Source organism: Carlito syrichta, unplaced genomic scaffold (assembly GCF_000164805.1).
Source record: "Carlito syrichta isolate Samal-C Ts95f unplaced genomic scaffold, Tarsius_syrichta-2.0.1 Scaffold296304, whole genome shotgun sequence".
In the NCBI taxonomy this organism is placed as follows: domain Eukaryota; kingdom Metazoa; phylum Chordata; class Mammalia; order Primates; family Tarsiidae; genus Carlito; species Carlito syrichta.
In genome coordinates, this window is record NW_007240400.1 from 279,918 (window position 1) to 291,941 (window position 12,024).

Here is a 12,024-nt window from a genome sequence, read left to right on the forward strand (position 1 = left end):
TATATATAAATATATATATAAATATATATATAAATATATATATATAAATATATATATATGGATATTTGCCTGTATACATATCCATACATATATAAAAAGGTAGCTTGCATTTTAAAACAGAAGAATGAAAATAAAGGGGAATTTCCTACTCTAAAACTTGTCTAGCATTTTTCATTTTGCTATTTTTTATTAGTTTTATTGAGAAGTCAACTAAATCACTAGATATTTAATGACTTTGCTTTTTCTGGCGTCTCTGTCTGCTTTAACATGGTTAACATTTAATTTTCAGATATATGGTACTGTATTTAGTTCATACTAACAGGAGGATTTATTTAAATCATAAATACTGATAAGTGAATTCTAAGATATTTGGCTTAAATAAGGGAAATATGAAAGCAATACATGGTTGTTAAATAAGTTCAATGTATGTTCTACATTTTATGTATTTTTCTATATATAAATTCCCTTATTTCTTGTCTTTGTTCAAGCAAATTTTATTATCTATTTTAATTGATAAATAAAAATTGTATACATTGCAACATGATGTTTTGATATATGTATACATTGTGGAATAACTAAATTAAAATAATTAACATATGCATTATTTCACATACTTATCTTTTTTTGTGGTAAGAACACTTAAAATCTATTTTCTTAATTATAGAAAATATTGGTTCTTCCTAAGTCCCACAATAGAATGATGAAGTAATAGTTGTATTATGGGTATTATTTTATAACAGATAATATTCAATTTTAATTGAATAAATTATGTTGCCTAAAACATATTAATGTAAATACTATAATTGGCATGGACTTATAAAGCATATAATATTAAAGTTGAGCAGAGAAGGTTTTAATTAACAAGTGAGAAGTTGATAACTCAAAAAGAGAAGGAAATGTAATTTAAAAATTAGTTCTGGAAAAGGATAAGAAGGGACTTAGTAAAGATGGAAATAGGACCGAGTGCAGTGGCTCACTCCTATAATCCCAGTACTTTGGGAGGCCGAGGTGAGACGATTGCCTAAGCCCATGAGTTCGAGACCAGCCTGGGCAACTTGGTGAGACTTCATCTCTGCAACAACAAAAAAAAGCTGAGCGTGGTGGCATGTGCCTGTGGTTCCAGCTATTTTGAAGGCTGAGGCGGAAGGATCGCCTGAGCCTAGCAAGTCGAGGCTGTGATAGTCATAAGTGTACCACTGCACTCTAGCCTGGGTGACAGAGTGAGACTCCAACTCAAAAAAAAAGAAGGATGAAAATAAAAACATTAGCATTAATTATGACCTTTTAAAAAAAGAACAGTTGGCCATTCAAGTAGACTCATATCCCTGTGTCATCCTTCATACCATAATCCATGAACAAGAACGCTTGGTAGGAAAGACAGAGAAACAGAACAAATGAAAAATAATAACTATCAAGAAAAGATACCTAAAACATGTACAATATTGCTTTGGATAGAGAATAAAGGGTGTAGTGGAATTTTTTAAAAATCCAATCTGGAAGTTTCATAAAAGCCTAAAATCTTCACTTTATTGAATTTATTAAGAAGAACCAAAATTAACTGATCTAATACAATAATATTTTCTGTTTAAAGCAGGATTGATATGTTCTAATAAAATATTTCATGATAGTATGCTTTTGCCCAGCTGCTCCATTCTTCTAAGTTAAATGAATGTATTGTTAAGTTAAGTGAATGTATTATTGCTTCAGTGTTTTGTGTTTGGGTCACAGACATAGGACTGAGAGAAACCAGTGAAACAGATAAGTGATATATTAACCCAAAGTAGTTCATGAATATATAGTCAAGGAAGCAGGGGCAAATAATGGTCAAGGACGGAAGTCAGGGATGAGTGCCTTCGTGCTAAAAGTCAGTTCCAGTGGGAGAGGCAAGAGCATAAGCAAACAAGTCTCTGGGATGCGTAGGCACAGGTAAGGGAGATCCATGAAGGATGGACAATAACAAGTGTCTTGTACCAGAAACTGTTTCATGGCACGAGGACAGTCTACTAGGTTAAGCCACTACACAGTACTAGGCAATTAGAAATCTATTCACCATAGCTATGTGCACAAGGGACTTTCTAAGACTTTTGGATCTAAGACTACTCATGGCTAGCATATATTATTTGCGTTTCATTGGAATGATGACTAATCTGACTTGGCTGTGTTGTAGATCACTGTTTTGCATTGTTTATATACAGCTTATCTAGAAGGTAGCTGATATTTTTATGTAAGTACCTGGAGGCCTTCTCAGTATATGGTTCTCACACCATGCAACCTCTTTATATTTCAGCCTGGACAATTTTAGACGGTACAGTCTTGCTACGTGGTGTGAGAGATGGCTGTAGGAAACAACACTCAACGAAGTTATTCCATCATCCCGTGTTTTATATTTGTTGAGGTATGTGTACTTTTTAACTTTTACGGACAAATGGAAATAATAGTAGCAGTTTTATGCTGAGAACTTGGATAATTTTATAAAATTATTTAATCTTATGATTGATAAATTAAATTTTGATAGTATAAATATTGGTAGAGAATTAATAAATGTTGCAAAGTGTTTCTTAACTAGAAAGCCATAGAGTAAGAAGCTTTCTAAACTTCATTTTGGGAGTACAAAAATTGTGTTTGATTATATTTCTCTTATTTTCAGTGGTGTTGTGGATGTATTGACTATGAAAGGAAATGCAGCATTTAAATTAAATTGTTTTTAAAAAAATCAATATCCTGTTTGGAAGTCAATAAACGAGGCATTTTATAGATGAGGTTAGTTCGTGGTCTTTTGCCTTGGAACCCAAATAAAGAAAAGCAATCTTAGAGTTGGTCCTCTTCACTGGGTATTTTTTTTTCGTGGGTATTGGAAACTTGTGCACTGTGTGATTTCTTTTGGTCATGAGTTACTTTGTTGAGTTGCTCCAACTGTGTGCCAACAAATAGTTTCTCCAGCAACTTTTTGGTTAAACTTCCTTCATCCCTTCCCTATTGTACTCCCTCTTTATGTTTGCTATAAAGGGCACAAAGACAAGAAAATTTCAGGAAATTTAGAATCATATGATAAAAAAAAAGCCACTCTCCAGGTTATCTCAAAGTCAGGTGTTGATTTGCCAGAGATGTTATTGTTTCTGCCGTCTCAAGGAAATAGGGCATCTAATGGATTGCTTCTCAGCCTAAAGATCAGATCTAAAATATGACAGTCGGTGTACAGAGCTGAAAAGTAAGTGTGCTGAACTTCTTGTCTGAGGAACAACCTGGAGAGTATCCACATCCCAAGAGTCAGGTGTAGCATGTTGTAGCATCTTTTTGGCTGAGTGTGGAAGGAACATATATGCTGATCCATTTTATTATCCATGCAAAACCAGACATTTGGGTTAAACCACTATGTATGCTAGCATAAGTGTACTTTCATACATGTATTGTTTGTACACAGCCTATAAATAATCTTGGCAGTATCATTGTTCTCCACCTTGAAATAACCCGTGTCTGGCTAATCCTCGAGTGTCACCTTATAAGCATCCCTTGGTTTGATAAACAAATATTGCTTGATGATCTCTGGTGATATTTGTGAACCTATTGGTATTGTAGAATCAGGTAGAGATGAGAGAGAGGGTTGAAACAGAGATGTTAATATAAGTCAAGGTAACTATGGACTCAGTCTCCGCTAACTTTCTGCAAAGGTGCACAAAAAACTCATCTCTCAACAATAAACACATATTCTTAATACTCTGCTTTTAACTTGCTATGCAAGGTCAAAAAATAGCTCCATTCAGACAATAACTATACATTATGTAGATCATAGGTTCTAGTTACAATTGTTCTATTGAAATTGACGAAGAAAGTCAGTTTTCCTGCTGCTCATGTTGAAAGGGTAGAAGACATAGCACTGCCTTTTTCAATGTTTTCTTTCTCTTTTGCTATAAGAAAAATACATTTTTAAAGTAAGCTGAAATTGGAGAACAAGTCATCTGTCACTGTCTTTATCCTCCCAGCAGCAATTTTATTGGACATTTTCTTAAAAATCAAGCAGAAACCAACTCTTAAAGTAAGAGGTTTAATTTATTGCTAGAAGCTGTAGTCTCTGAAGATTTTCAGCTCTCTAATGTGTAAATGATGAGCTTGGCTGATGGAGCAGCAAGAAGAGAGATAAATTAGTCCTTCTGTAGCTTACCCTGACACAGACATAAATTGAAGTCTAAAAATCTAGGAAAGAAAAAATGGTTTATTCTTTTTCTTGTTGTATTGTTGTTCTTGTTTTACATGAAAGTTTGGGATGTATCAGTGACTTCTCTCAGAAACAGGCAGGAAAAAAAATAAAAAAGAGGAAGTGAAGTAAAATACAGCAGAAATTGAGAGGGGAGGAGGTAAATCTAGAATGTCTCATGATTCTCAAGTATTTCATTCATCAAATACTTATTGTTTATATTATCCCAGGCACTATAACAGGAATACTGGAACTCTGGGCCAAAAATAAAATTAAAATGTCAGTTTGATCAAGAAATATCTTTTTAATGTTGGTTTTTAATTATTAAAAATATTCAAGCACAGAAAATAATATAACAGACATCCTCGCTCCCACCATCAAGACCAAATCTTAAGTTTTTGCCATATTTGCTTCAAATTTTCTTTTAAAGAAAATGAAATGTTACAAATGTGGCCAAGATCCTACTGTTCTGGACCCAAAAATAACTATATATGTGAAGTTACAGACTTCTTTTCCCTACATGATTCCCATGTATATTTTGGTATTTTTCCTACATATGTAGATTTTCATAAATATTTTAGAGAAATTTTACATAAATAATAGCACACTGAATCTTTCTTTTGCAACTTGTCTTTTTTCAACACTATGTTTCTAAGACTTATCCAAATTGGCAGTCCATTTATTTTAATTGTTGTAATTAATTAAATATACCTACTGAGTGACATGTTTAATTATTTTGTTTATTTGCTCAATTTATTTTTTACTCTAACAAATTTTTTAGCAGATAATACCTTTATTTCTGTCTCTGTGTGTCTGTATGGAAGAGCTCTCTTGGATTGACACTTAGCAGTGTAACTGCTAGGGGATAATTACATTTTCCGGTTGTTTGTTGCTACATTATAGAAACAACCTTATTTGTATATCAGTTTATTTGAATAATTTGTTTTTAATTTATTATTAGTTTTATGAGTGTGCCGTATCGCCCTTTCATTTTTCAGACAATTGTGTCATTTGCAAGTGGTAGCATATTTATTTCTTCTTTTTCAATTATTATGCCTTTTCCTTGTCTTACTGCTTTGGTTAAAACCTCCTGTGTAACACTGAATAGAGAGCGTGATAGAGAACATCTCTGCCTTGTTGCTGACTTTAAATAAAATACTTCTGATGTCTTACTATTGAATTATGAATGTGTGGACTTTTCTTTCTTTCTTCTTCTTTTTCCTGCCTTCTAAATTAGTTTACCTAATTTGTTTTAATCTCCTATTTTCTTCCTTTATTGGTTACAAATTGTAGATTATAATTCTATTCCCTTAAAATTTAAATACATATACTTAATACAAACTGAGGTTAATCAATAGCTCTACGATTCTTTTAAACCATTAATGCTGTTCTTAGGCCACTTTGACCTCTTATGTGTAATTCTTGATTTTTATATCTTCCTTTTAAAAGTTTCACTATTTTTTTTCAGTCAGGTCTTCTTTAAATTTATCCCTTATTCATCAGTTTCTTTGCTTTCTATTTCTTTTATTACTCTTCCCTGTAATTTCCTCATGAAGTTTATCCTTTCGCAATCCTTTCAACAAGGGTTTAGAATATTGTAAACATTCTTAAAACTTATTTAAAGTTGTGTTTATATTATAACTAATCTGGAAGAGTGATCTAGCTTGGCATTGAATTCTAGATTGAAGGGTTTATTTTCCACCCACAGAACTTTCACAGTGTTATTATTATTTTCCCCATGACCCTTATTGTTACTGTTGAAAACACTTTTATTACTTTAACTATTATTAACAGGTAATCCACTTTTTTTTTTGCCAGTTGCTTTAAATTTTTTTCCCCTTTGGTGCCCTGCACTTTTAGTATAATATGTCTAGAGTGAATTTATACTGACTAGAACTTGTTTTGTATCTTTAATATCAAAAACCATATTTGTCACTAATTCTACAAAGCTCTCAGCCATCACCCCTTCAAATATTCTTTCTGCAGCATCTATTTGATATATCTTGTATCTTCTCATTCTTTGTATATTCCATGCCTCTTAACCCATCTTATTGTTGTTTTCCTTTAAGTTCCAGAAATTCTGTGTATTTAAAAAAAAAAAAAACCTACCTATTTTATAGTGTCATTTCCTGTGCTTGTGGTTTTATTTATTTATTTGTTTGTTTGAGATAGGATCTCACTCTGTCTCCCAAGCTGGAGTGCAGTGGTGCAATCACAACTCACTGCAACCTTGAACTTCTAGGCTCAAGTGATTCTTCTGCCTCAACCTTTCATGTAGCTAGGACTACAGGTGTGTTCCACCATAGGTGGCTATGTTTTTGTATTTTTTTACATAGAGAGAGACAGGGTCTCACTATGTTGTTTTATTTATTTTTGTCTTTAATTATATTAAGTGTATTTATTTAACATTCTTTTAGATTGTTCTGTTATCTGAAGTTATTGGCTCTCTGATCCTCCTGTTTGTTGTGTCTGCTGTCCAGCTCATGGTGGATTGTTTCCTTATTTATTTTTGTATTTTTTTAAGTTCAGTTTTAGCAGCACTTGCTTCTTCTGTAAGATTCATGTGGGATTTAGGTTTTGAGAGTATCACTTTGGAGGGGCTTTTGCACGAATGTTTCCCTTGGGGCTTAGCTTCTATATTCAGAACCCAAACTTTTACAGTCTCAAAAATATATTTGGTCAAAGTTCATCTTCCTTGCAATCTTCCTATGCCAGCAAGTGAATTTATAGAGAACACTCTTGCTCTGGAGTGCAAATAAGAAGCTTTCAGGAATCCTGGCTTTGACATAGCAGTCTCAGCTCTGAATTGAATCTTCATGCTCTATCCCCAAATATAAAAGCCCAAACCCTGTTACTGAGATTGACAAGCACCCTTTTCCCTACCCCCTGTGTAGGTCCACTGTGACATAATTTTATTCAATTACCAGTCTTATTTTCATAACTTTTATGTTTTAGCTTACTAATAAAGGAGGAAGGGAGGGAGGAAGGGAGGGAGGGAGGAAGGAAGGAAGGAAGGAAGGAAGGAAGGAAGGAAGGAAGGAAGGAAGGAAGGAGCAAAAGTTGGCTAATCATTGTAGATGATTGCAGTGGAATGTTATCCTATACCATTTTTGTTTCATGAATACATTCATTCATTCCCCAAATGCTTATTCAGTAACTACATTCCCCCCAAGCCCCAAGGCATTATGTGTTTTGACCTTTTGAATACTTTACATAGTAACTACGCTGCTGTAATTTGGATTTCACTAAATCCTTCATAGAGCCAGGATTATTGGATTATACTTGAAATGTTTGTGATGGACGGGAGAGACACATGCTGCCCACATTAGAACAGTGATGTGGATTTTCTTGGTGATTTTAATTGTATGAGCACAGAGTTTTGACTGGGGGGATGTTTTGTTTCTTTGTAGCAGTTGGTAAGGAGAATAGATGCCAACAAGCCTCTGCAATTCAAAGTTGTGGATGAAGTAGAAGCCTGCCCAGTACCCAACCAGAAGACTGAAACAGTGGTAGAGAAACTGTGTGACAAAGTAGTGTGCAGCATAAAAGGTCTCATGGTGGTCACAACTCTGGAGAAGTATTCTCCCTGGTAATCCTTGATTGTTACAGACCAAAAGGAAAAGTTACATTGTCACTGAAGAGAGAACAAAGTTTGTAGATTACAAGAGCACATATAGAAGACAAAGGACTGAATGGGAGAGGTTTAACAATAGAGGGAGCACAATGGATGGAGAAGTATGATAGGCAATGGAAAAGCCAGGTGGTTCTGGAAACCAACTCCTTGAATGTAAGAGATCCAGAAAAATGTCTCTTTTGCACAGCTCACAGTGTGAGCTGATCTTTAAATGTACCTTGTCGTCTTGACCAGAGCCTTTTAAACTGAAAGCCCTTGACAATAGTATAATGACTCTAAGCGTCAGGATATAAACTTATTTTTTTTTATCACTAGTCAGAAGGAAATACAAAATCACTAAAATTTCAAGATGGTCCGCAACAATATTTCTGACCAACAGTTTTTTGTTATTCGCTGCTCTAGTTCTACTAGTACAAGTGAAAACCAGTAAATGCTGAACCAGACAAAAACTAGACAAGGTACAGACAGTAGGAAAAGAGAAAATTAACAACCTTTAAATGAGCATGAGGACATCTACTTTCTCATTCTCAATTTTTTTCTCCTTAAATTTAATAATATTAATTTTTGTTAGGATAAAGTTACTTAAAACAAAATAAAAATAGTGATCAAAAAATCAAATAGTTTCTGTTTTTCATTTAGTCATTTTTCCTCTTTTTCTCTCCCTCTGCCTTCCCTCCCTCCTCTCCCATTCTCTCTCTCTCTATTTCTGATTCTCTTCCTTTTTTCCCCCACTGTCTTGTCAGCAACACCTCTCATGCTTGAAAATATTGTTGTGATGTCTTCTCTGATGTAAAACACATTCAAATTAGTGATTGAAGCATCTGAAAAATAAGAATGTAAGCTGCTTGAGGTCTCCAAGGCCTCCCCACAACCAGTCCCAGATGTATTTTTCCAAAATGCTTAAGATTGAGAAGTCTTTTTTGAGATCTTCCCAGTTATCTCCCTAGTGGATTCCTCTTGAGACAACTCACTGTATTCTCTGTGAAATCATGAATACCTCAAACAGGCAAGTCTCTTTTAAATATATTTGTACTAGTGCAACTCTAGACAAAGCTTATCTTCCACAATAGACAATATTAAGTATCAGGAATTGGGACACAATGAATGCAGTTGTTGTTTGATGCATAGAGATGTGACAGTTTTATCACCTTGATGGTTGTTCATACTTACAATTTTTATTGCCTATTTTTGACAACTCATTTTTCTCAGCTCGAGCCTAGCCGGTGATTGTTATAAATTGTACCCTGAAGATAAATAAGATCATGAAGTTTGACAAGAACTTGATGATTCCAAGTGTCTTTCTCTGATGTTAAGGAATTCCACATCATTGCTTTTGGACACTGAGTGCCATTTTAATGCTTCCCTTGTTTTGTGTGCCTCAGGTTTTAAAAGAAGAATGTCTCTTAATCTTGCCTTTTGCGCTCCATTTTCAGGTGCTTAGATATAGTAGTGTTGATTGCCTTGTTTCTGTGATTTATATTTGCAACTCTTAGATTTTTACATTTATGCCACATTGAGAGTTTCTTCTCTAAAGAAAAAGGGGGGGTGGTTTTTTAAACTCTTTTGGTTCTTGTTAAAGAGAAAGTATTAAAACCTTATCCTAGCCAGGCTCAGTGGCTCAGCCTGTAATCCCGCGCCTTTGGGAGGCTGAGGTGAGTGGATTGCCTGAGCCGCGGGTTCGAGACCTGCCTGGGCAGCGAGACCTCATCTCTACAATAAATCAAAAAATCAGCCGGGCGTGGTAGCACATGCCGGTAATTCCGGCTACTCGGAAGGCTGAGGAGGAAGGATCGCCAGAGTCCAGCAGGTCGAGGCTGCGGTGGCCGGGAGCGGCCACTGCACTCCAGTCTGGGCGACCGAGTGAGACTCCAACTCAAAAAATAAAAATAAAAATAAAAATAAAACCTTATCCTTACATATAGCAGAGTAAAAAGAAAATAATCTGAGGTCAAAAGCACTGGGTTTGAGTCCTGGTTGCCAAGTAATAAGTGCTTAATAAATGTTAACATTAGAATAATTTAAAATAACAGCTCCTTCCCAATTTAAAATAAATAACAAAAACAACAAAGATGAAAAATACCCCCCCACACACACACATACACATGAATATCAAAGCCTTAACACAGAGAGGGACTCTGGGTAGTTAATTTCTACAAATGTGACATTTCTGGGCTTCAATGTTTTTAGAATATATCCTGAGGTGTTACTGGGTACATTTTCAAATAAAGCAATGAATATTTTTGTCTTTTAAATTGCAATGAAAAATATGCAGTACTTCTGTGTTATATACTTAAACATCATTTGACTAGTGTTTGCAATATTAGAACAAAAGGACAGTATCCTGTCTGTTTTTCCTTGATGCAATCCCAATGGTTTTGCAAACATCTCTGGAAGAAACAGATAGGATTCTCTATCATCTGTCTGAGGCTAATCTCTAACTATAGAAACATGCTAGGCCTGCAAGTTGAATAGGCCATAATTACTAGGGCATTAACACCCCCAGGGGCAACACTGAACCAAGAAAGAAGGGGTGATGGCAGATATATAATACAGTTTCCTCACTCCTCAGTGGGACAATTCTGAAGGGATATAGTCTCTGAGAGGACACTAACAAGGTAGAATGCCAGCTGCCCATAGTAATAACCCACTCTATTAATGGACCTCATTGACTTACCTCCCTTCCTTATCCCTAATGTGCTTCCTGGGATCCCTTCACAAGTAAAGTACTTATACCCACATAATTGTCTCAAATTCCACTTTGAGTGGAACCTAAAATAGGCAAAGAATTCATATGGAGTAGACAAACTGTATTCCAACAGAATTAGGTTATAAAATTTGGAAAATGGAAGGCTAAAAATTTGTTTTAGAAATGTGATTGAAGTACTTTTATTAAATCTGAGAACTTTTTGGTCTAGAATATTTATTATATATCTGAAATTGAGTCAGTTTGGCCTATTTTATTTTTCTTGTTGCATGCCATCAATTATGTATGGGTACTCATCCTTCTATGAAATATAAACATCCTTTGCAACACATGTATTTTAATCATTTGATATTTAATTCTGAACATTCTGCTTCAGAAAATCTTCATATTTTCTGGGGATAGATATTAATTTTGTGTACACTTTATGGATCTTAGTAACTTAGAAATTAATTTTCCTTTGACAGTAGGCAAAATAATGCTTAGGGAAGGAAAAGCATTTTAAAGACTCATTTATTCTGGAACTACACGTTATTAGACCTAATGTCATAGCCCATTTGTGCTGCTATAACAAAATACCTGGCACTGGGTAATTTACAAAAAACAGAAAATTATTTTCTTACAGTTCTAGAGACTGGGAATCCAAGATCAAGGTGCCAGCATGTTCACTTATCTGGCAAGGGCTGGTCTTTCTGCTTCCAAGATAGTGTCTTTTTGCTACATCCTCCAGAGAGGTCAAACACCATGTCCTCACACGGTGAGGAAGGACAAGAGAACTGAATGCTGTATGAAGCCTCTTTCCTAAGGACCTCTATTCCACTCATGAAGAAGGAGCCCTTATAGTCTAATCACCTTTTAAAGGCCCCACCTTTTAATATTATCACATTGGCCACTACATTTCAACACCTGAATTTTGGAGGAAGCACGTTCAAATCATAGCACTTAATAAGAGTTTCAGTTCTGTATTACTAAAAGATAATTTTTTTCCAGCTGATATTTCTTCAGACTCATCTTTGTAATTTTCTAAGACAGAACACTTTGAAACTGAAATATTGATATGCTTTATTTTCAGCCCTGAAGGAAGACAGCGTGATATTTTGGGGAAGTTTTGGATTTGAAGGTTTGACAAAATAGCTATATGAGTAGGTTTCTGGGTTTCAATTTTCTCCCCTATAAAAGGGTATAATGATAATACCTGTTTTATGAGACTGTTTTGAGGGTCATATAAAATAGAATGTTTAAGGTGCCTAGCATTTCAACACAATTGAGGTAGATGCTCAGAAGTCACCTCACAAGACCATTCAGCTAGAAAAAGCCAGCATTTTATCAGTTCATGAATGCCCTTGAGGTGTCTTATCACATAGTTTTATTTAACTTGCCGTATTCTATCATTTTTATTCAGTAACCCATCTTGGGCTGAGAGAGTTATTTAGGATTCTATGTGGTCAAATGTCTGTAACCCATACACATGTGACTGACTTTGGCATGGCCCCTAGC

General features: G+C 34.9%; 1 protein-coding gene across 3 annotated transcripts in view; it reads left to right on the forward strand.

Annotated features, from left to right (window-relative positions):
* The window catches only part of PLPPR1 (phospholipid phosphatase related 1), a 331,759-nt gene that overhangs the window by 172,323 nt on the left and 147,412 nt on the right, over positions 1 to 12,024 (forward strand). Inside the window, exons 1-2 of one of the 3 annotated variants that reach the window (XM_021710636.1) lie at positions 1,909 to 2,105; positions 2,288 to 2,395. The exons of 1 other annotated variant lie outside the window; for it this stretch is intronic. In XM_021710636.1, coding sequence (XP_021566311.1) covers positions 2,333 to 2,395 — 63 coding nt within the window. In that variant the 5' untranslated portion in view covers positions 1,909 to 2,105; positions 2,288 to 2,332. Of the gene's footprint in view, positions 1 to 1,908; positions 2,106 to 2,287; positions 2,396 to 12,024 lie in introns of those variants that run through there. One more of the 3 variants, XM_008054538.2, reaches the window with a different exon arrangement.